Source organism: Henckelia pumila, chromosome 2, assembly GCF_033568475.1.
Source record: "Henckelia pumila isolate YLH828 chromosome 2, ASM3356847v2, whole genome shotgun sequence".
Classification (NCBI taxonomy): domain Eukaryota; kingdom Viridiplantae; phylum Streptophyta; class Magnoliopsida; order Lamiales; family Gesneriaceae; genus Henckelia; species Henckelia pumila.
The window spans coordinates 19540685-19564524 of record NC_133121.1 but is presented as its reverse complement, the minus strand read 5'-3'; the positions used below and the strand labels follow the sequence as shown (position 1 = coordinate 19564524).

Here is a 23840-nt window from a genome sequence, read left to right as displayed (position 1 = left end):
AAAATATGCATTAGTGTGAGTAGGGATCGTTCCCACGAGAAAAGTGAAATTTATTTGTGTTCTTAAAAATACTGAAGATAAATAAAAGGGGATTTGGAATTTAAATCAATTAACATGCATGATTAAACTAAACTAGAGAAATCAATTAAAAACAAGCCTTGGTATCAGCCGACTACACCCTTGAAATCATTCACTCGATCATTGATTCTCTAAAAATAATTAATTCTCATTGAATATTCACCATTGAAAATCTAATTTCTATTCCACCTTAATCTTAGTTAATTAGACACCATCATTCTAGATTAACCCTTACCAATAAATCATCAACTCAAGGGTTTTTCTTCCTCAACCAAGTACTAAAACCTAGAAGAATAAAATCTAAGAACAAGAAAGATAAAACTTAGCCTAAGCGTGTTTTTCAGCCTTCAGCCTTCAGCCGTCTCCAATCTGCTTCTCTTCGATTTGATGATAATCCCCTATTTTGCGTCTCAAGATCCTATTTAAATGGACTTGAAAGCCTACGAAATAAAGCCCACAAAATAAGAGTTTTAAAATCCCAAAATTTTATTTTTTTTCCTGCGCCCGGTATATTGCTCAATCGGTAAATATTGACCGATCGAGCGAGCATACTTTTCATCCACTTTTGTTTTCATTCTTCATATGGCCGATCGATCGGTAAAGTTTGACGGATCAAGCGAGCTCATTTTTTTCCAGCGCGCAAAGTTTTTGCAAATTTAATACTCAAGATCTAGCTGTCGGATTGAGCTGAAATTTGGACAGCAGCTTCAAAATATCTTGAAATTCATTCTAAATGGTGAAGATTGAATTTGGATCTCTCTAAAATTAAAAATGATTTTTTTTATCATTGCTGCTCCGTAATTCATTCTCGCGCAATAGCTTTTCCATCTTTTCCTCTCAAATTCATCTACCTTTTGCTCATTCTCCTTCTTCTCCTAAATCCAACCAAAAACAATAATTAGGAACTATAAAATGAATTAAAGCAATGAAAATTCTCCTAATCATATCAATTTAACCCAAATAACCATAATAAATCATCATCACATCAAATTCCCCCATACTTAAACCTTGCTCGTCCTCGAGTAACACAAAAATATAAGCAAAGATGAATCATGAAAATCAAAGCCTCAACAAAGTCCCACATACAAAACAAAATTACAAATACTCTCGATTTTCCACAGTACACCATCAGTCAAGCATGAACGTGCGTGTGTGCCATTTTATTCCAGCTACATGCAACTTCAAAAGAAATAGTTTCAAGACTGTTCGCTGACCTAAGACAATTCAGTGTAAGTATCACAATCAAGTCTCCTTCCTCCCAACAATCCCTAAACAAAAACACGACTCTCTTGAGATATAATTACGCACCTTCGGATTTTTCTTAAGCCATAATAATTACCCACAAACTTAGCTATAACTAAGATAGGATTTGAATTTCAATTCCCTCATCTATAGCCCGGATGGAGCTACAATCCCATTGAACCCGCAAACTTAGCATGGAAAAGTGAATAGAATTTCAAACACTTTCCAAGCCCAGATGGAATTGTTATTGATTTTCAAAAAAAAATTCATAAAAACAATAATGCAATGTCATAAAAACCATCAGAATTCAAGAAACACTATCAAGTTTCACAAACACTTATTGCCGTGCAATGTTCCAACAAACATCCATAGTATCTAATACATCGCTACACTTCACTGGTCAAACATGTGTGCTTAAAAATATTCACTACTTAACCTACGGTTCTCATGTCCAATCAAGAGTAAAATCTTCTCACCAAAAACAATTTTAACAACTTTTTTTATCATAGGCTAATCAATCATCATCCTACTTACTATGAGCTCACAAAATTTTTTTTTCTTCAAAAATCGGCTACTTTCTCTCAATGATTGGCTAAGTCATCTCCCCCATACTTAAAATATTACATTGTCTCCAATGTAAGTAAAAATGCAAAAGTAAATAAAAACAAATAAGAAACAAATAAATAAATAAATAAATAAAAGAAATAAAAGAGAATACCCCCCTTGGGTTGCCTCCCAAGCAGCGCTTGATTTTCAGTCTTTAGCTTGACCCTCAGAAGCACTCCTCAAATAGCGGCTGACGCCCAAAATAAGTTTCATATGACACCACAAATGGGTCTTTGTTCCATGTGCCCTCAAGCTTGGCTAGATATAAACAGTTTAAGCTCGTCACCTCAACAACACTCCATAGCGGCTGGTAAAAATGGGAAGAGAACGTCTCGGTGGGCTCTCGGAAGCCAACATCTTTTGAAACTGGTACTGATGGATAGGAAGGATTTTGGGGATGTGTGTATGATAATACTATCGATGAGCTCAAATCGATAGACTCTTGAAATCCATCATCCTCAAACTCGAGTGGAAAAATATTTTCATCATACTCTATTTCTTCCATAATATCTTTCGACTGCGGTTCAATAAGAAGAAAAGACTCAAACACCTCTAAATCTTCAGCATGATTTGATTTGCACTCCCAATCCTGGTTCTCTGAGTCATCATCATCGAACCAAATCGGGTTGGTCACTGCTTTAGTATCTTGCTTCACTTCCTGTTCTCGGTGTTCATGGACGATTGATCTCTTGATATTCTCTATGTGCTCCACAAGGTGACATCTAGAATTTTTTAGATCTTCTATAGCTTCCTCAGTTGATGCCACAAGCTTGCTCATAATATTCTCTAGCGGATGTAAGACCAATTTAGAACAACTTCCCTCCTCCTTTTGAAGCTCGAATGGTTGGTTTGTAAAATCCGGGTGTGTAAGATCCCAATACCGGTAATAGTCAAATTCTGTCATATCATCCAACAGATGCATCAAACTATCATCATCTTGGAAAAATAATGAACTACCGACTGAGAAAAATCCTTCAATTAGGTATCTTCTTGTCACTGCATTCAAACCGTCAAGAAAAAATGTAAGGGGAGAACAGTTAGAAAAGTCATGAAATCGAAAGATGGTTGCTAAATCCTTGAATCTCTCCCATGCTGCGTAGAATGGCTCTCCATGTTGCTGGATAAAACTTGTGAATATTTGTCGATTTGACATCTTGAAGTATTACACCACAAAAAATCTTGCAAAAACAAGAAAAAAAATGGTGAAAAAAAATAAAAACACAAATAAATTTAACGCCTTCCCCGGAAACGTCGCCAAAATTTGGTAACACTAAGTCGTGTCATGCCCAAATTATCCAACTCAAATCAGATAACAAAATATGCAGTAGTGTGAGTAGGGATCGTTTCCACGAGAAAAGTGAAATTTATTTGTGTTTTTAAAAATACTGAAGATAAATAAAAGGGGATTTGGAATTTAAATCAATTAACATGCAAGATTAAACTAAACTAGAGAAATCAATTAAAAACAAGTCTTGGTATCGGTTGACTACATCCTTGAAATCATTCACTTGATCATCGATTCTTTAAAAATAATTAATCACTACAAGAAAAACGGGAAACGACAACGGATATAATCCATTGTCGTAGGGGTCAAAAAACTGTTGTACTTTAAGGTGTTGTCGAAAGTATAGCATACAACAACGGTTTATATCCGTTGTGGATTCTAACATACGACAACGGATATGCAATAGTAAATATCTGTTGTCGTACAAAGTATTTGACCACGGTTTATAACCGTTGTCTTAAGTTGCCTTTAACGACAGTTATAAACCGTTGTCTATGTTGACATACCACAACAGATTTGCAACAGTTTATATCCGTTGTCGTAAATATTATTCAACCACATTTTAAAACCGATGTCTTATGTAGGTGTTTGCTTATTATTCAACCACGTTTTAAAACCGTTGTCGTATGTTGTTTTTTACAACAATTTTAAACTGTTGTCTTAATTTGATTTTCAAAACAGTTATTATTCATTGTCCTCAACATTACAAATGAAAAAAAATTAAAATTTCTAAAATAAAATTTAATATACAATTTTTCAATATTACAAATCAATATTCTTATTCTAAATTCAAAATCAATCTATAACAAAAAATATATAGATCGAGTTATGAAAAAATCTATATAAATTAACTCGAAACTTTCCAATAGATCGAGTTATGAACTAATCTATATAAATTAACTTGGAACACTCCTTCAAGAATAGCATCCACCATTATCGTCTGCATCACGACTATCTGCACAAGTTGACGAATTCAAGTAGCAGAAAAGATGTCAAAATTCTGGAATTCAAATCCATAAATCATTGGTCACGAACCAAAGCAACTGATCCATATAACTGTTTTTCTACAACAAACTCGGTAGAAGCTGTGTTGCTACCTGGACACATGGCTACTTTATTTCCAAACCTCAACCAATATTAAACTTCTGCATTCCCAAAAAATAAGGTGAATCCAAATATTTGAAAAATATGCATGATCCGAAACATTAGACCTGCAAATCCAAAGAACAAGCAACACACAGGGTGTCCAATTCCCATTTAAATACTCGAGAAACCTCAAGATTCAAACTCAAACAGAGATTTTAGGCAGATCCTCCAAGAAAAGACTGTAAATTTATCCATAGATAGTACAGTAAAGTCTATACATATATCAATGGCAGAACAAAGCTAGAATCTGCCCCAAAACCTAAAACAAATATCAGCTGATCAAATAGCAATCACACATACACAAACTATAAGCAGCACAAATCTAACATCTACATGCATCGCTCATCAATGAAAGTTACAAACAATTATCAGCAACCACAACTGAAAGACGCATATTCCAGATAATCCTCCGATTAAAACACAAAGAACAAGCTAGAAAATACCCAAAAATGATCGAGAGGTCTACTCGGATGCAGCGGAGAGGAAAGATTTCGCAGATGTGAACTTAAGACCTCATCCTTCACCAGCACCACGATTTGTGTGTGGAAAGTGCAATGAGTGGTACGCAATTTGAAACACTATAACACATTATACCCTTTTACCTTACAACTTTGCCGTATAAGCAGCTGCTACAAAGCTAGAAAAACTGCAAAACACATAAAAAAAGAGAACTACAAGTTAAATTAATGTTTTAGCACGAAGAACTAGATTCACCATTCTCGCAACAAAGAAAACAAGGAAACAAAAAATACCATCTAGTTTCAGTAAATTCAAAAATCCATATCTGGTAGTGTACTATAGCAATGGAGGCCAAGGAAGAGAAAAAAAAATTAGCAGAGAAGAAGCCCGCTTCCGAGAAATCTCCGAATGAGAAAAAAATTTCTTGTAGTGTCTATATTAACGCCATCTTAAGGTCTCAAACCTGTAGATCGAATTTCAATTGAATGGATGAAGTTTCAATACCGGGCAACTATTGTCGAATATGGGTGACGACTTGGAAGCTTCATGTCTCCATTCCTTTCTATATTGGCAATAATCTCCCCTCCCCTTCAGAATCCATTAAGCTTGTCCAGAAACTCAATGGCAAACGCATCAAAATCTACGGAGCAAACCCAAAAACCCTTCAAGACATCCAAAACACCGACATTCAAATCTCTATCATGGTACCCAACGACCTCATTCACGACATTTCCACCAACCAAACGCTCGCGGATGAGTGGGTGCGATTGAATGTCGTCCCCTTTTATCCCAAATCCAAGATCCGGTACCTTCTCGTGGGGAACGAAATCTTGAGCAACTCACCAAACACGATCAGGTACTCTATGAGAAAGTTCGGGCTGAAGAAAATCAAGGTCGGAACCCCATTAGCTATGGATGCCCTGGAATCTTCATTCCCGCCGTCGAACGGCACTTTCAGGTTCGATGTTAGGGAGAAAGTGATTAAACCATTGCTCCATTTCTTGGATAGGAGCAAATCTTTCTTCTTCGTTGATGCGTACAATTATTTCGCGTGGGTAGGCCAACCACTCCAGATTAATCTCGAATCTACGGTGATAAGTGGGCGGCTAGGGTTGGGTTTTGAGAGAGTCGTGAGAGCGAGAGGATGAGGAAGAAAGGGGTTGAGTAATTTTTATTTTTTATTGACGAAAAAGGGTGACTTGCATATTTATTTTTTTAAAATTAAAAAAATGGAAAAAAGAAAAGACAACATAAAAAGACAACGGTTTTAAAACTGTTTTGTCGTAGACTCCAAAAAAAACGCAAATAGACAACGGTTAATTAAAACCATTGTCGTAGGTCATAAAAAACACGCTCATAGACAACGGTTAATTAAAACCGTTGTTGTAGGTAATAAAAAGCACGCTCATAGACAACGGTTAATTAAAACCGTTGTTGTAGGTAATAAAAAGCACGCTCATAGACAATGGTTTTTTAAAAACCGTTGTCCTCTTTCATTAAAATATAGCCAACCACAACGGTTTTTATTAAAATTGTTGTTAAAAGTCAAAAGACAACAGTTTTTCGAAAAAACCGTTGTCTTTTGAGTGTTGTTAAAATCAATATTTGTTGTAGTGAATTCTCATTGAATATTCACCATTGAAAATCTAATTCCTATTCCACCTTAGTCTTAGTTAATTAGACACCAGCGTTCTAGATTAACCCTTACCAATAAATCAACCCAAATACCAGCGATCTAGATTTAAATTTAAGGTAGCATTCATATGAGTGAAACTGATGAATCTAGACAACACATGCACCAGCGGATGTATTTAATCTAGTCAATTGTTGTTCCTACGATTTAACAAATTCAACAGCAGAAAATATTAATCATAGTTGCTTCAAAAATCAGATGATTCAAAAAATTACGGATTTGAATTATGTATAGCAAAATCCTAAGGTGATCAATCCTAAAATCTCACATACAAGCATGACAATCAATCCAAAACAACTCTTGATACGCAATTTGGAATTAAACAATAAAAAAACTAAATCTCACAAATAAAATAACTCAAGGGTTTGTCTTCCTCAACCAAGTTCTAAAATGTAGAAGAATAAAATCTAAGAACAAGAAAGATAAAACTTAGCCTAAGTGTGTTCTTCAGCCTTCAGCCGTCTCCAATCTGCTTCTCTTCGATCTGATGATAATCCCCTCTTTTGCGTCTCAATATCCTATTTAAATGGCCTTGAAAGCCTACGAAATAAAGCCCGCAAAATAAGAGTTTTAAAATCCCTAAATTTTATTTTTTTTCTGCTCCCGATATCTCGCTCGATCGGAAAATATTGACCGATCGAGCGAGCATACTTTTCATCCACTTCTGTTTTCATTCTTCATACGGCCGATCGATTGGTAAAGTTTGACGGATCGAGCGAGCTCACTTTTTTCCAGCGCACAACGTTTTTGAAAATTTAATATCTCAAGATCTAGCCGTCAGATTGAGCTATTGAACTTAATTCTGAACGGTGGAGATCGAATTTGGATCTCTCTAAAATTAAAAATGATTTTTTTTTATCATTGCTGCTCCGTAATTCATTCTCGCGGAATAGTTTTTCCATCTTTTCCTCTCAAATTCATCTACCTTTTTCTCATTCTCCTTCTTCTCATAAATCCAATAAAAAACAATAATTAGGAACTATAAAATGAATTAAAGCAATGCAAATTCTCCTAATCATATCAATTCAACCCAAATAACCATAATAAATCATCACCACATCAGTAGCTCAACGACCGCTGCCACCGGGTCCGTCCAACCTAAGTCCTTCCCCATCGAATTGGGTGTCCAACACAAAACACTTGGACGTGAGCATAAAACACTCAGTACAGAAGTACAAATAAACATATACCATGCATGCACATGCAATATGAAAGGTACTGGAAAACCTATCTGCTCAGTCAAGGCGCCATGATATGTAGCACACTGGGCCGTCGCATCAGGAGGTGGCTTCCATACCATAAAAACTTGTGGATATAACCGAATCCAAATCCATGAAAATTCATCCACTAAAAATACGGGGCTGAGCGACACTTACTACATGCTATGCAAATCAACGCATAAAGCTCAACGTGTACATGCATGCCTCATAATATCAATGCACATAATAATACCACACAAAACATGAAAAAATAATACATGTATATTCAACCTAGAATCTCGGATAATATGTCCGTACCTCTATTGAGAAAACCCAAGCAACCTAGCAACTCTAGCAGTCAAGGTACTCAAAATCCACGCCTATAATTAATAATCACTATATCACTTATTGTGCTTTAAAAGCCTTAATTAAGATATTACATACTCTCTAATCTCTATAGGGATCCAAAGTTATACCAGCGTCCGTAGTCAGCCCGTTGATGGCGACTGCCTCAAAACATCGGCATAGCTCCGCTACTGCTTCCGTAGCCCTCCGCTACTACCGGCTTCTCAATATGACGCCTAGAAACCCCTAAAAGCCCCAAAAGACTAACTAGAAAGGAGAGAGGAAATTTTGGAAGGTGCAATTGGAAATGAACTCGGCACCCCTATATATAGACAGCGATCGGAGCCTTCGATCCGATCGGAGCTTTCGATCCCTGCATCCGAACTCGCTTCACCAACCACGTGTCTAACTTCTAGAGGATGCTTGCCAACAGTAGATCGGAGCCTCCGATCCTTCTTCTGAGCGTCCGATCTCTGACGTCACTGCTTACGCATTGATTTCGACAGCTGGCCACGGTGACGATCGGAGCGTCCAATCTTAGTTCGGAGCTTCCGAACTCTGCAGAGCTTCCGAAATTGGAAGAATAGCTCCAATCTATTCGGACCTTCCGAACCCTGTTTGGAGCTTTCGATCTGCTCAAAGATCAAAGCTTTTACCGGACCAATTTTGATCGTTTTGAGTTCGTTCTTCAACTTTTAAAATCCATTAGAAGATCCCTTAATCATGTTTAAGCCAATTAAACATATTTAGGCGCTTGATTAACTTAATTTGGAGACGGATTACTACATTCTTCCCCACTTAAGAGATTTCATCCTCAAAATCAGGACTAGGATAACACAACACAATGATGAAACATCTTATTACAATACTGCAGTTACAATTATAGCTTAACTATGGAAATAAAATACAATCAAAACAACTCTAGATGTTCAGAACACATACGAATCTCAAGCTCTCAAGTATCTTCCTCGGTACCTCGACGCTTCCACTGAACCATGACCAGAGGGATACACTTATTCCTAAGCACTTTGTATTTCCTGTCAAGAATTCTGAGCGGTCTCTCCATATATGACAAATCAGGCTCCAGCTAAACCCCTGTCGGATGCAGAATGTGTGACTCATTTGCCATTTACTGACAAATTAGTGACACATGGAACACGTTATGAATACCGGATAGATACGGTGGTAACGCCAAACGATTGGCCATATCCCAGATTTTCTCCAAGATCTCAAACGGACCAATGAATCTCGGAGCTAGCTTTCCCTTGAGACCAAACCTCATCACCTTCCTGAAAGGTTAAACTCACAAGAAGACATGTTCCACTGTCTCAAAATGCAAAGGTCTGTGCTTGGTGTTGGCATAACTGCCTCTCTATCCTGTGCAGTCTTGATCCTCTTCTTGATCAATTCAACTTTATCCACAATTTACTGAATCAAATCCGACCCCTCAACTTTTCTCTCCCCTACTTCATTTCAGAGTAAGGTTGTTCGACAACGGCGACCATAAAGAGCCTCAAATGGTGTCATGCCAATTCTGCGATGGTAGATATTGTTATATGCGAACTCTATCATCGGCAAATGATCCTGACATGATAACCCAAAGTCCATCACTGAAGTCCTCAGAATATCCCCCAATGTCTGAATATTCCTCTCGGACTGATCATCAGTCTCCGGATGATACGTTATGCTGAGACTCAAGGCAGTACCCAAGGCTAGCTGAAAACTACCCCAAAAATGTGAGGTGAATCTTGGATCTCTATCACTGACAATGCTCAACGGCACTCCATGCAAACACACAATCTCCTAAATGCAAAATATTTCCATGTGATCAAAACTGAACTCGCGATTGTATGGGAGAAAATGAGCATACATGGACAATCTGTTTACCACAACCCAAATAGCATTACACTGTCTGGAGGTCATTGGCAAGTGGGTGACAAAATCCATCGTCACATGTTCCCACTTTCATTTTGGAATCTCCAAACTATGCATCAGACCACCCGGTCGTCGATGTTCTGCCTTAACCTGCTGGAAAACAAGGCAACGAGAGACAAACTGATACACACTACTCTTCATACCTTTCCACCAGAACTTGGTACGTAGATCCTTATACATCTTGGCACTGCCTGGGTGCACGACGAATCTACTACGATGTGCCTGTGACAAAAATTAGTCTCGCAGGGCTGAGTCATCAGGTACCATGACTCTTCCAGACAAACACAATAATCCATCTGTCTGAAAATGGAAACTGGATGTGTTGTCTCCCTGAGCAAGTCTTGATAATTTCTGCGTCTTCGAATCAGAAAAATGCACTTCTCGGATACGAGCAAACAAGGATGACTCAGTTAGCACTGAGGAGACTCGAATTCCCTGTTGTCCTTTCTTATGCTGAAACATAAACCCTGAAGAACAGCATTCTCGAATGGTACTAGTCCTTGAACTAATACTGAGAGTGCTGATACTCACTTTCTGGCTAAGTGTGTCCTCCACTGGTTAGAAGTACCTGGATGGTACTTAATCTCTCAATCATAGTCTTTGAGAAGGTCTAACCATCGACGCAGCCGCATGTTCAAGTCTGCCTGAGTGAACAAGTATTTCAAACTCTTGTGGTCCAAAAAGATCTCAAACCTCTCTCCATACAAATAATGACGCCAAATTTTTAGCACAAACACGATTGCTGCAAGCTCTAAATCGTGTACTGGGTAATTGTTTTCGTGGGTCTTCAATTGTCTGGAAGTATAGGCAATCACATGTCCATTCTGTGTCAACACACAGCCTAACCCTTGAAGAGATGCATCGGTAAAAACCACATAGCCCCCAGGTCCTGATGGCAATGCAAGAACAGGTGCAATAGTCAGTCGGCCTTTCAACTCGTCAAAGCTTTGCTCGCACTCGCTTGACCAGACAAAAGGAACATCTTTTCTTGTCAGTTGCGTCAGTGGGCTAACAATTCGCGAGAAATTCTTGATAAACCGTTGATAATACCCTGCCAATCCCAAAAAGCTATGAATCTCTAAAGTTTTAGTCGGACACGACCAATTCAAAATAGCCTCAGTCTTACTTGGATCGACTGATACTCCTTCTCGAGAGATAACATGACCAATAAATATCACTCGGTCAATCAAAAACTCACACTTGCTAAACTTGACATATAACTGCTTTTCACGGAGAATCTGCAGTACAAGTCTCAAGTACTGCGCATGTTCATCAACACTGCGTGAGTAGACCAAAATGTCGTCAATGAAGACAACGACAAACTTGTCTAGGTAATCGCGGAATACTCTGTTCATCAAATATATGAACACTGCAGGCGCATTTGTCAACCCAAAAGGAATCACTAAAGACTCATAGTGACCATATCGGATACGAAATGCTGCCTTCGAGATATCCAAATCTCGAACAGACAACTGATGATACCTTGACCATAAGTCAATCTTTGAGTACACAGAGGTACCTGAATTTGATCCAACAAATCATAAATCAATGACAAATGATATTTGTTCTTAATCCTCGCACGGTTAAACTGTCTGTAGTCGATACAAAGACACATAGAACCATCCCTTTACTCGACGAAAAGAACTGGCGCTCCCCAAGGTGAAACACTCGGTTGGATATATCCCTTATCCAACAAATCTTGCAACTGCTATTGCAACTCTCTTATCTCTTCTAGTGCTAGATGATAAGGCGCTCGAGAAATCGGTGTCTTATCTGGTACAAGTTCAATCCCAAACTCAACCTCTCTAACAGGAGGAAACCCTGGAATCTCATAAAGACATCTGGGCATTCACAAACTATGGGTAACTCCTCTACAAACCTGCTACCTATGGATGTATCAATCACATGGATAAGGTAGCCTTCCCCACCCCCCTCTAAATCCTGATCATCCCTCAAATCCAAAACCAGAGGCATAAGGGATTGCGCTCCCTTACCATAGAAAAACCAACTATCGCCCTCAACTGAACGAAACTGAACAATCTTCTGATAACAATCCGCCGTAGCTCTATAAGAGGTCAAGACAATCAATACCCAAAATACAATTAAAATACTCCATTGCTAGAACCATAAGGTTTGATAACAACTCAGAGCCCTCAAACTCTAATGTACACCCCAAGACTAAACTCTTGGCCAAATCTGAATGACCAGTCGGAGTAGACAAAGATAACACTACATCTAGAGGTATGTACGGCAACATATAGAGCTTAACGAATCTTGCTGAAATGAAAGAATGCGAGCACCAGTGTCGATGAGAACAAATATAGGAATGCCGCATAAAAGAACTGGACCTGCTATAACGTCCTCGTTATCCTGTTGAATTTGATCCTGACTCAGGGCAAATACCTGACCGAAAACACGAGGTCTCTGATTGGTGCTCCCAATAGAGTTCCTGCGACCTTTGTGGAATGGAAGGATGAGAACCAAAACCAGACGCTGATCCTCCGGTAGTCTGTGGACAATCCCTCTTCATATGGCCAATTTCACCACATTAAAAACAATCTCCCGACTTGCGAAATTTATCAGTCCGATGACGGCCTCCACAAGTAGCACACTGTCCTTGGCCCTTCTTTTTCCCAAAGTGATGAACGCCACCTGAACCGGAGCAATAAGAAGAAGAAGACACGCCCTGCTTTTTGAACGATTGGGTCCTCTAACTCAAAGAGCTGGCTGGCCTGGAAGAAGAGAGAAAGGATGTAATGCCCCAAATTTATCTTAATGGACTTTATTTGAGATAATCAGAGTTTTTAGAAATCGAGGGCCGATTCGATTTTGATCAGGGACTAAAATGCAATTTTTGGAAAATTTAGGGACTGAAATGCAAATTATGGTTTTGTTATATTATGGAGGCCTTGACTAGTCTCCTCATCACTTCATCTCCTTCCCCATCTCCTCCTCCCTCCATTGTAGCGCCTCCCTTGTTCTTCGAGCTTCCAGATTTCTCCCCGTGCTCGATCCGTCCATTGGAATTTATTTCTGAAGGCAGATTAGCGATCACGTCTGCGAGAGCTTCGTTCTATAGTAAGTTTTTCTTCGATCAACTAGACTTCTATTTTCGGATGTTGTTAGAATCGATTGAGTTTGGAGTATGTTGATCTTGGCAGAGTTCTGATCGTTTTTTCTCTGTCAGTTTTGAAATAGAGCGTCGTTCGGAATTGTTTTGATTTTTGGAAGATTATTTCGAAATTGGAGATTTTAGATTTGAAGGATTTGAATTGTTTGTATGATATTGAGATGATTATGAGTTTATTGAATTGATATCTTGCTGTCTGCGTTTCCGGTTTGATCAGTTTATAGCCGTTATGCCGTCAGTTTGAGTTTTGGATATCGTTCAATATTTTGATCGTATCGAGTTTGATTGAGCTTTTGGATGTCGATATTGATCCTATTTACTTCTTATGATAGATTGAATTGAAGTCAGTAGAGTTGCGAGGTAGCAGCTTTGGTCAGTTGGAAGATTGAAGTCGGTACAATATCGATTTTCTTATTTATCGATTGAAGAAGTTGATTGAGTTTTGAAAGAGTTTGATTGGATATTGACTTTTATCCTTGTTATTGATTTCAGATTGAAGTACCTTCGAAGCGAATAAGGTAAAAGACGACTTAGAATTGAATGGAACGATTAACTCGAATTAGACTTTATTCGAGTGTTCTGAAGAAATCACATACTTGCTTGATTGAATATTTATTTGAATGCATGAGATTATATATGCATTTATATTGACGAAATAATGTTTGAATGATTATTTGAATTGATGAATGAAAGCATGATTGAATGCTTATATGCACTGATGATTGAAATGATATTAGAATGCATGAGATGACATATGCATTCATATTGAGCCTTGATTCATTTCAATTTGATTAGACGATCTAGAGATTGTAGTAGAGTGACCTGATTGAAGATTTTATACCTTGTCAAATAAACTCTTTATAATGCTCTGGAGTCTAGAGGATTAAAATATGCCTCGTCCACCTCGAGAGGGGAGTTCGGTGTGATTGTTGGATATTTTAACCTCAGGATCCCAAACCGAAGAAAGAAAGAAAGAAAGAAGAATTCCATTTGATTATCTGAGTCTGATAATCCAGAAGTTTTAAAGACATGCATATCATTTTAATTCAGTACTTGGATTAATTACTTTAATTCTATCTTGATGTGATAGATATGTGGAAGTTGATACATGTCATGACTTGATATGTTTACTTGATTTATATCTGAAGTTGATATATGACTTGGATTGATGCATGTCTTGATTGATATGTTTGATTGATACTGCATGATTGTCTCTTTTACTGGGAATATCAATTCTCACCGGATTATCCGGCTGTTATCTTGTTTTTGTATGTGTGCATGGCAACAGGTGGGGCAGGATCGAGTCAGAGACGACAGGGATAGAACGAGATTGAAGATTAGAAGTGAGACTTCGAGTTAGAATTGGAAATGCATGCCAATCTAGTTTATGTTTTGAAATCATGTTAGAATTCGAATGTATTGTATTTGATTTTGAAGTATGGAATTTTGGAATCGATTGAATGATGAGTACTGAAGTTTATATGTTGATTGAATGTTGTTGAATTCAGAATTGAGCATGTTAGATTGATATTGAATGAAGTTGGTAAAGAAAGGCACACCCTATTTTGTAATTTTTCTGGGCAGGGGGGGTGCGATCGATCCTAGGTTTTTGCGGGATCGAGCGCGGCCCCTGTTTTGTCCGAGGAAGAGAGTTGCACAGAGTGGTGCGCTCGATCCTGGCTTTTTGCTGGATCGAGCGCAGCACTTGAATTTTTCTCGGCAGAGAATTCTGGAATATGGTGCGCTCGATCCTGGCTTTTTGCCGGATCGAGCACAACACTGTTCACCAAAAATAATTTTTTTTTATTTCATTTGATGTCTTATCTTTTGGACTTTGAATGGTTCTCGATAGGATTATCTCCCGAGATTAGATGATTAGAACCGAGGTCTCACATTAAATGGTATCAGAGCGTTAAGATCTTGGACTGAATTTAGAAGAGAGCGGGGTAGATTGAGTCCGCTTGAATTCAATTTCTCGCATGTGATTGATTAATTCTATGATTGAAGAATATGCGAGCATGCTTTATGATTGAGAATTATTTGAATTACTTGGATATGTGATTTAATTTTTAAAGCATGAATTAATTGAGATACGAACTGTTTCGGGTTACTGGTTGCATTGAATACTCTAGAGATCGAATGAGTATATCGAGCTGAGGTTGTTGGACCCCGGATAGATGTAATTGAGATGTTGTGTCCTAATCCTCTTGAATCAGATTTTCTACTCGGCAAGTTTTGAACAGGATTCAACTAGTAACAAACCCGATTGTACAGAATTGTTCTGTGACTGAACTGATGGATGTCACTCCGACACTGATGGAATCATTACTGGTGAGATTTCAGTCATTTAGCCCTTCAACTCTGAGGAGTTCTGAGAATGAGTTTGGGTGTGAAAGCTGATTAGAAGAGATCGATCAGTTGTTTGATTCATTAAACTACACTGATGAACGACGGATTCAGTTAGTTGGTTACCAACTGCAGGTATTGCGAAAGTTAGTGGATATCAAAGAAGAAAGCCTTAGAGAAACAAGGTTTGGTTGTTTTGTAGAGTTGTTTAAATCCGAGTTTATGTGACAGGCTGTGGTACTTGCTCTTATCGAAGATTCACAGACTCTAACTGCTCCTGACGATGATGAACAGGTAACTGTTCGATTTTGGTCTTTCGACTCTTATACTGTTAGATATTGATGCAACTTTTCTTCTTGTGGAGAAGTTAAAATGATACTTCCTCTACATTTGAGTATCTGAATTAGTTGCGGTGAGTTTAGTTCGAATTTTTTAACTTTGATTCGATGGGAGTAGATTGTACTGAACAGTACTATACTTCGGTTATCAGATTTGATTATATTATCGATTTAGTATATTAACCGAGTACAGGGCAACCGAGGTTGATTTCAGACAGTTGCCAGATTCAGATCTGAGACGATAGACGAATGGATTTCCTCCGGTAAAACTCCTGAATTAAGAATTCCTTTCTTATTGATTGTTGATTACCGTTTGTTACAGAATGGTACGGAGGAATGTTTGATGTATGTAGATGATGTCTTCAATCAGCCCGTGTTGGTTGATTTATCAGAGATGTTAAGTTTGCTGATGTTGTTCTAGTTGATATTCCAGATTTACCTCTGAGTCGAGAGGATGAGTTCAACATTAATTTTAGATCAGACATCATCGACTGATAATCTGAAGGGAAGAGGTTTCAGAGATCGAATTCGGAATAAGGTACGACCGATTTGAATTTTTTTTATCGTACAGATTGAATTGGAATTGAATCTGCAATGTTTATGAGTCCTTTGAACCGAATCTTTCAGAGATTTTTAGATGAGTTCTTGAATATTCTTATCGATGAATCTTTTATCCTTCGAAGAGCCGTATTGATCTTTCAGATTCTTTAAGAATTGTTCGCAGATTTGCATGCCGATCAATTATGCTATTCTTCTGACGTCTGAATCTTTTGAGACTGAGTTGTATTTTCCTCCATCTTTCTCTGGGGATATGGAATTTTGTTGAATACCTCAAGACTAGAGCTGTTATGAAATGGTTGGTTCGACGTCCTTATTTGAATTTGAAGATTCTTGGATTTAGCGAGTGCTATCGCGAATCCTTTGAGGAATTATTATTGTTGATTAGACGAATACTCAGCAGATTATGCTCTTCTGTTCGGTGTATCTTTGATGATCTTTTGGTGCTTTCCACTTCTTCTTATTGAGTATTGAGACTTATTATTGTTCAGAAGAAATCAGTATTATCTTGAGCATCGAAGAATTTGAAGATGCTCGAGACGCAATGTTAGTTACGATTTGAATCTCACATAGATCTTATTGCTTGAAAGATTTCAGTAATCTATTCTGATATAGGAAGATAGAAGTTTTGATTGTCGCAGTCCGAACTGATTTTGTTTTGGGAGAGAGAGTTTTAGAGGATGATTTTTCTGACTGCGAATTTTTATTGTTATCTGGAGAACTGATGGTAACCGCTAAGATCTTAAGCTGTATGATCTGATCTTATTTTATCTACTTCAGTTGTTCTCTTTGACAGATGATTGCTACACTTCTGTTAGAGACTGGAACAGATGGGATGTGTATCTTGACTCCTTCATTCGACTTCGAACCAGAGTTGATTGAGAAGATAGAGAACGCTTTGGAATCTGATTCGAACTTTCAGAATCCGATGAAGATAGATCAGATCTGAGTATAATCTGAGTTTCAGGGTTTTAGTGATGCCTTTTAGCGTATAACTTTTGTTGTGCCAGATGTTTCGGTTTGAGACAGAGTATCAAGAGATTTGCACTTTGAAGTTTATTCAGAGTTCTTCCAGATGATCGGAAGATGTTTGATGAATTGAGGAATCAAATTGAATAGAGGATGATGAAGTATGAGATTCGAAGTATAGTTTCTGATGTTGTGAACTGTCAACAATCAGAAAGAGAACGATCCAATTTTCTGTTGTACAGTCTATTCTGAGATTCAGAATGGAGTTGGGATCACAATTAATTGATTTTAGCAGTAAGACTACTTTGTTGAGTTCGAGATGAGATGTTATCTGAGTATGGTTGAGCGAGTGATGGAATACTCCGTTAAGAATTCTCGATTCTAAGAATTCTTGATTTATTCTGTAGATTGACTGATGTTACAGAATAGTATGAACGAACTCTCGAAGCTTTACAGTTGATGTATTGAATTGTAACCTGAACTGGTTGATATTCCAGTGGTTATTGAATGATTGAAGTTGTTCGGATTGAACTTCTAGTTTGGTCCCGATTGTCAGAACGAGTTCGACACTGAATGGAGATCCGAATTTTATCTACAAAAAGTTTGTTAAGTGAGCTTTCTCAGAAGCGTTTCCGATTGAGGTATGGCCATTTTGAGCTTTTGACAGGCCGTTTGTTTTGACGAATACTCCTGTATTGTTGAAGAATTTTTTGTTGACCGAATCTCTCAGAAGTATTAGTTGAAATTAGGAATTCTTATTGATGAATTTCTTGCTTTCTGGATATGAGAATTGAACTGATCGTTCAGAGCCTTCTACAATCTTTTCAGAAATGTACGCCGATCAGTTGTAGACTAATCTCGATGTTCGAAATTCTGATTGAACCGAATGAATTTCTTTGATCTTATTATCTGTTGATAAAATTTCTGATTATCCGTTCTTCTGTATTCTAAGTTTCAGTACTGACGATCTTGCAGTACTTGGTTTTTTCTTATTGAGATTTCTGATTTGAATCTTTTTAACAGAAGGAGTGAATGCAGCAACTGATGTTTAGAATCGAAGAATTTGTTCTTATTTTATCTACTGTCTGATTTTGATTGACCGATAGATAGGATCCGTTACAGGTTTCTGTACATAATGATTATGATGAAGAGGAGATAATTGATATCTTGTCAGAGGTTGTCTGATGTCATAAATTGCCGAAGTCTGTCAGTTTAGACTGAGATCCTTGATGCATTGTCCTTTCGGTATAGACTTTGAAGGGATTTTTTTTGTTGATTTCAACTACTTTTGATTCGATACCCTCAGAACGACGGACAACCAGATCAGATGAGTCGAACTTTAGAAGAATTGCATTGAGTAGTAGTGCTCGACTTAGCACTAGTTGACAGAATTCTTGATGTTTGTGGAAATTTCGTGCAACGACAGAGTTTGACGAGTTATTGGAGGCACATTATAGAAGTTGTGCGAGAGTAGACGATGATCGAATTGAATTTTGAGATTAATTCCCTTTGTCTCTTGGTTTAGAACGTAAGATGATTCGAATTGTGACTGAGTTTAGAAGAATTTTCTGACGACGATGAGTTGACTTTTGATAGACGGACGGAGTGTTGATGAAGTAATTGACTAGAGATTCTGACATTCTCTGATTGATTGAGATGTCGAACTGTTGAGACGAACGATTCAGAGTTTATTTGGAAGCAGATTCTGGACTTAGTTCAGAGATGTAAATTCTTATTGCAATTCTTTGACTTTATCCTCGACCTTGTGTAGAACAGTGATTGATTTCGAGGACGAAATCGATTCTAAGAGGGGGATAATTGTAACGCCCCAAATTTATCTTAATGGACTTTATTTGAGATAATCAGAGTTTTTAGAAGTCAAGGGCCGATTCGATTTTTATCACGGACTAAAATGAAAATTTTGGAAAATTCAGGGACTGAAACGCAAATTGTGGTTTTGTTATATTATGGAGGCCTTGACTAGTCTCCTCATCACTTCATCTCCTTCCCCATCGCCTCCTCCCTCCATTGTAGCGCCTCCCTTGTTCTTCGAGCTTCCAGATTTCTCCCCGAGCTCGATCCGTCTGTTGGAATTTATTTCTGAAGGCAGATTAGCGATCACGTCTGCGAGAGCTTCGTTCTATAGTAAGTTTTTCTTCGATCAGCTAGACTTCTATTTTCGGATGTTGTTAGAATCGATTGAGTTTGGAGTATGTTGATCTTGGCAGAGTTCTGATCGTTTATTCTCTGTCGGTTTTGAAATAGAGCGTCGTTCGGAATTGTTTTGATTTTTGGAAGATTATTTCAAAATTGGAGATTTTAGATTTGAAGGATTTGAATTGTTTGTATGATATTGAGATGATTATGAGTTTATTGAATTGATATCTTTCTGTCTGCGTTTCCGGTTTGATCAGTTTATAGCCGTTATGCCGTCAGTTTGAGTTTTGGATATCGTTCAATATTTTGATCGTATCGAGTTTGATTGAGCTTTTGGATGTCGATATTGATCCTATTGACTTCTTATGATAGATTGAATTGAAGTCAGCAGAGTTGCGAGGTAGCAACTTTGGTCAGTTGGAAGATTGAAGTCGGTACAGTATCGATTTTCTTATTTATCGATTGAAGAAGTTGATTGAGTTTTGAAAGAGTTTGATTGGATATTGACTTTTATACTTGTTATTGATTTCAGATTGAAGTACCTTCGAATCGAATAAGGCAAAAGACGACTTAGAATTGAATGGAATGATTAACTCGAATTAGACTTTATTCGAGTGTTCCGAAGAAATCACATACTTGCTTGATTGAATGTTTATTTGAATGCATGAGATTATATATGCATTTATATTGACGAAATCATGTTTGAATGATTATTTGAATTGATGAATGAAAGAATGATTGAATGCTTATATGAACTGATGATTGAAATGATATTAGAATGCATGAGATGACATATGCATTCATATTGAGCCTTGATTCATTTCAATTTGATTAGACGATCTAGAGATTGTAGTTGAGTGACCTGGTTGGAGATTTTATATCTTGTCAAATAAACTCTCTATAATGCTCTGGAGTCTAGAGGATTAAAATATGTCTCGTGCACCTCGAGAGGGGAGTTCTGTGTGATTGTTGGATATTTTAACCTCGGGATCCCAAACCGAAGAAAGAAAGAAAGAATAATTCCATTTGATTATCTGAGTCTGATAATCCAGAAGTTTTAAAGACATGCATATCATTTTAATTCAGTACTTGGATTAATTACTTGAATTCTATCTTGATGTGATAGATATACGGAAGTTGATACATGTCATGACTTGATATGTTTACTTGATTTATATATGAAGTTGATATATGACTTGGATTGATGCATTTCCTAATTGATATGTTTGATTGATACTGCATGATTGTCTCTTTTACTTGAAATATCAATTCTCACCGGATTATTCGGCTGTTGTCTTTTTTTTGTATGTGTGCATGGCAATAGGTGGGGCAGGATCGAGTCAGAGACGACAGGGATAGAATGAGATTGAAGATTAGAAGTGAGACTTCGAGTTAGAATTGGAAATGCATGCCAATCTAGTTTATGTTTTGAAATCATGTTAGAATTCGAATGTATTGTATTTGATTTTGAAGTATGGAATATTAGAATCGATTGAATGATGAGTACTGAAGTTTATATGTTGATTGCATGTTGTTATATTCAGAATTGAGCATGTTAGATTGATATTGGATGGAGTTGGTAAAGAAAGGCACACCCTGTTTTGTAATTTTTCTGGGCCGGGGGGGGGGGGGTGCGCTCGATCCTAGGTTTTTGCGGGATCGAGCGCGGCCCCTGTTTTGTCTGAGGCAGAGAGTTGCACAGAGTGGTGCGCTCGATCCTGGCTTTTTGCTGGATCAAGCGCAGCACTTGAATTTTTCTCGGCAGAGAATTCTGGAATATGGTGCGCTCGATCCTGGCTTTTTGCCGGATCGAGCGCAGCACTGTTCACCAAAAATAATTTTTTTTTATTTCATTTGATGTCTTATCTTTTGGACTTTGAATGGTTCTCGATAGGATTATCTCTCGAGATTAGATGATTAGAACCGAGGTCTCACAAAGGACCTGTTATGCCAAAGACTGTCCTTCGCCTGCTGGCATCGGCTCACCAAACCCTCGTAAGTCATGTCATCACCAACTACAACACGATCATGGATCTTCGGACTAAGACCCTGGAGGAACAGGTTATACTTCATCTCGGTGCTGGCAGAGATCTCTGGGCAATACGATAATAGCTCGAAAAACATCTGGTGATAATCGTTAATAGTTATCATGACTTGGCGCAAACTCAACAACTCACTGGCCTTCTCCTGTCGGAGTGCAGAAGGAAAATACAGGTTCTAAAAAGCTGTGCAAAACTCTGTCAAAGTAGTGGTGCCTCGCGCGGCCACAAAATCAGTAGACGTGGACTTCCACCACTTCCGCGCACGACCTTCTACAAGAAAGTCAATAGTATCCATCTTATGTTCCTCCGTGCACCAAAATTCACGGAAGCAATTCTCCATGCGTTCCAGCCAATTCTCCACATACTCCAGTGATTCTCCTTCATCCAATGGCTTAGGCCCCATATGCATAAAATGATGCATACTAAAACGCCTGCGATCATCTCGACAATGATGAAGGTGGTCCCAACAATTCCCGCGATCGTCCTCTTCACCCCAACGTCCGCCACCGCTACCGTGGATTTCATCGTAATCAGCCATCTGGTCAAAGGTAAAAGAGATTATCCCAAAACGGTTTTACTAGATCCCAAAATTAATGCATGCTCTGATACCAATAAATGTAATGACCCAACCCGCAATCACTAACTAATCAGAGATTAAGCATGAAATTAAGTCTTAAAATGAAATTAACAGATCCATCGAAAATTTAAACCATAAATACAACATACACTGACAGAACAATCGGGCTAAATAAAATATTATACAACCCCATTGAACGGAAGGTACTAACAACCTGAACGGAAATAGGATTACCACGCAACCACTGCAGCTCAACGACCGCTGCCACCGGGTCCGTCCAACCTAAGTCCTGCCCCGTCTAATAGGGTGTCCAACACAAAACATTTGGACGTGAGCATAAAACGCTCAGTACAAAAGTACGAATATACATATACCACGCATGCACATGCAATATGAAAGTTACTGGAAAACCTATCCAGAAGACTGTTCTGTCAAGGCGCCATGGTATGTAGCACGCTGGGCATTCGCATCAGGAGGTGACTCCCATACCATAAAAACTTGTGGATATAACCAGATCCAAATCCATGGAAATCCATCCACTAAAAATACGGGGCTGAGCGACCCCTACTACAGGCTATGCAAATAAAGGCATAAATCTCAACTTGTACATACATGCCGCATAATATCAATGCACATAATTTTTGCCACACAAAACATTCAAACATAATACATGTATATTCAACTTGGTATCTCGGATAATACGTTCGTATCTCTATTGAGAAAACCCAAGCACCCTAGCAACTCTAGTAGTCTAGGTACTCAAAATCTACGCCTATAAGTAATAATTAGGGATGACAACGGGACGGGTTTGGGATGGGTTTCGTCAAACCCGTGACCCGTCCCGTCGAAAAAAAATCAGACCCGGACCCAGACCCGTCCCGCCTCTTTTTTGGACCCGCCCTGCATTAAAACCTGGTGGGTCCAACCCGAGTTGGACCCGACAACCCACTTTCCTTTAATTTTAATTTTGTTAATTGAATTATTATTTAGTATATATACATACATGCATATATATTAAATGAAATATACATAATATATTATATATAAATATATATTTAATATAATATATTATATACGTACATAATATATATATGTACACATAGTATAAATATATAATATATATATATGTTCAATATATATTATATAAATTTATATAAATATATTATATATACCCTAGCAACTCTAGCAGTCTAGGTACTCAAAATCTACGCCTATAAGTAATAATTAGGGATGACAACGGGACGGGTTTGGGATGGGTTTCGTCAAACCCGTGACCCGTCCCATCGAAAAAAAATCAGACCCGGACCCAGACCCGTCCCGCCTCTTTTTTGGACCCGCCCTACATTAAAACCTGGTGGGTCCAACCCGAGTTGGACCCGACAACCCACTTTCCTTTAATTTTAATTTTGTTAATTGAATTATTATTTAGTATATATACATACATGCATATATATTAAATGAAATATACATAATATATTATATACGTACATAATATATATATGTACACACAGTATAAATATAATATATATATATATATATATATGTTCAATATATATTATATAAATTTATATAAATATATTATATATATATATATATACACGAGGCGGGTTTCACACGGGGCCTGGTTTAAACTCGGCCCATTGCCATTCCTAGCAATAATCATTATATCACTTATTGTGTTCTAAAATACTTAACTAAGATATTACATACTCCCTAATCTCTATAGGTATCCAAA

General features: G+C 37.8%; 1 protein-coding gene and 1 non-coding gene across 2 annotated transcripts; both read left to right on the top strand.

Annotated features, from left to right (window-relative positions):
* Positions 1 to 2969: 2969 nt before the first annotated feature.
* Positions 2970 to 3074, top strand: LOC140885910 (small nucleolar RNA R71). The gene has a single exon (XR_012151323.1). It is a non-coding gene; the product is annotated as a small nucleolar RNA R71 (small nucleolar RNA).
* A 2227-nt stretch (positions 3075 to 5301) lies between these two features.
* Positions 5302 to 5964, top strand: LOC140877325 (probable glucan endo-1,3-beta-glucosidase A6). Its single transcript, XM_073280863.1, has one exon. It carries the CDS (start codon positions 5302 to 5304, stop codon positions 5962 to 5964), a length of 663 nt encoding a protein of 220 aa, XP_073136964.1.
* The last annotated feature ends 17876 nt before the right edge of the window (positions 5965 to 23840 follow it).

Excerpts from the sequence above, each read along its gene's own strand:
- LOC140877325 (XM_073280863.1), top strand. The coding sequence starts at position 5,302 with ATGGATGAAGTTTCAATACCGGGCAACTATTGTCGAATATGGGTGACG.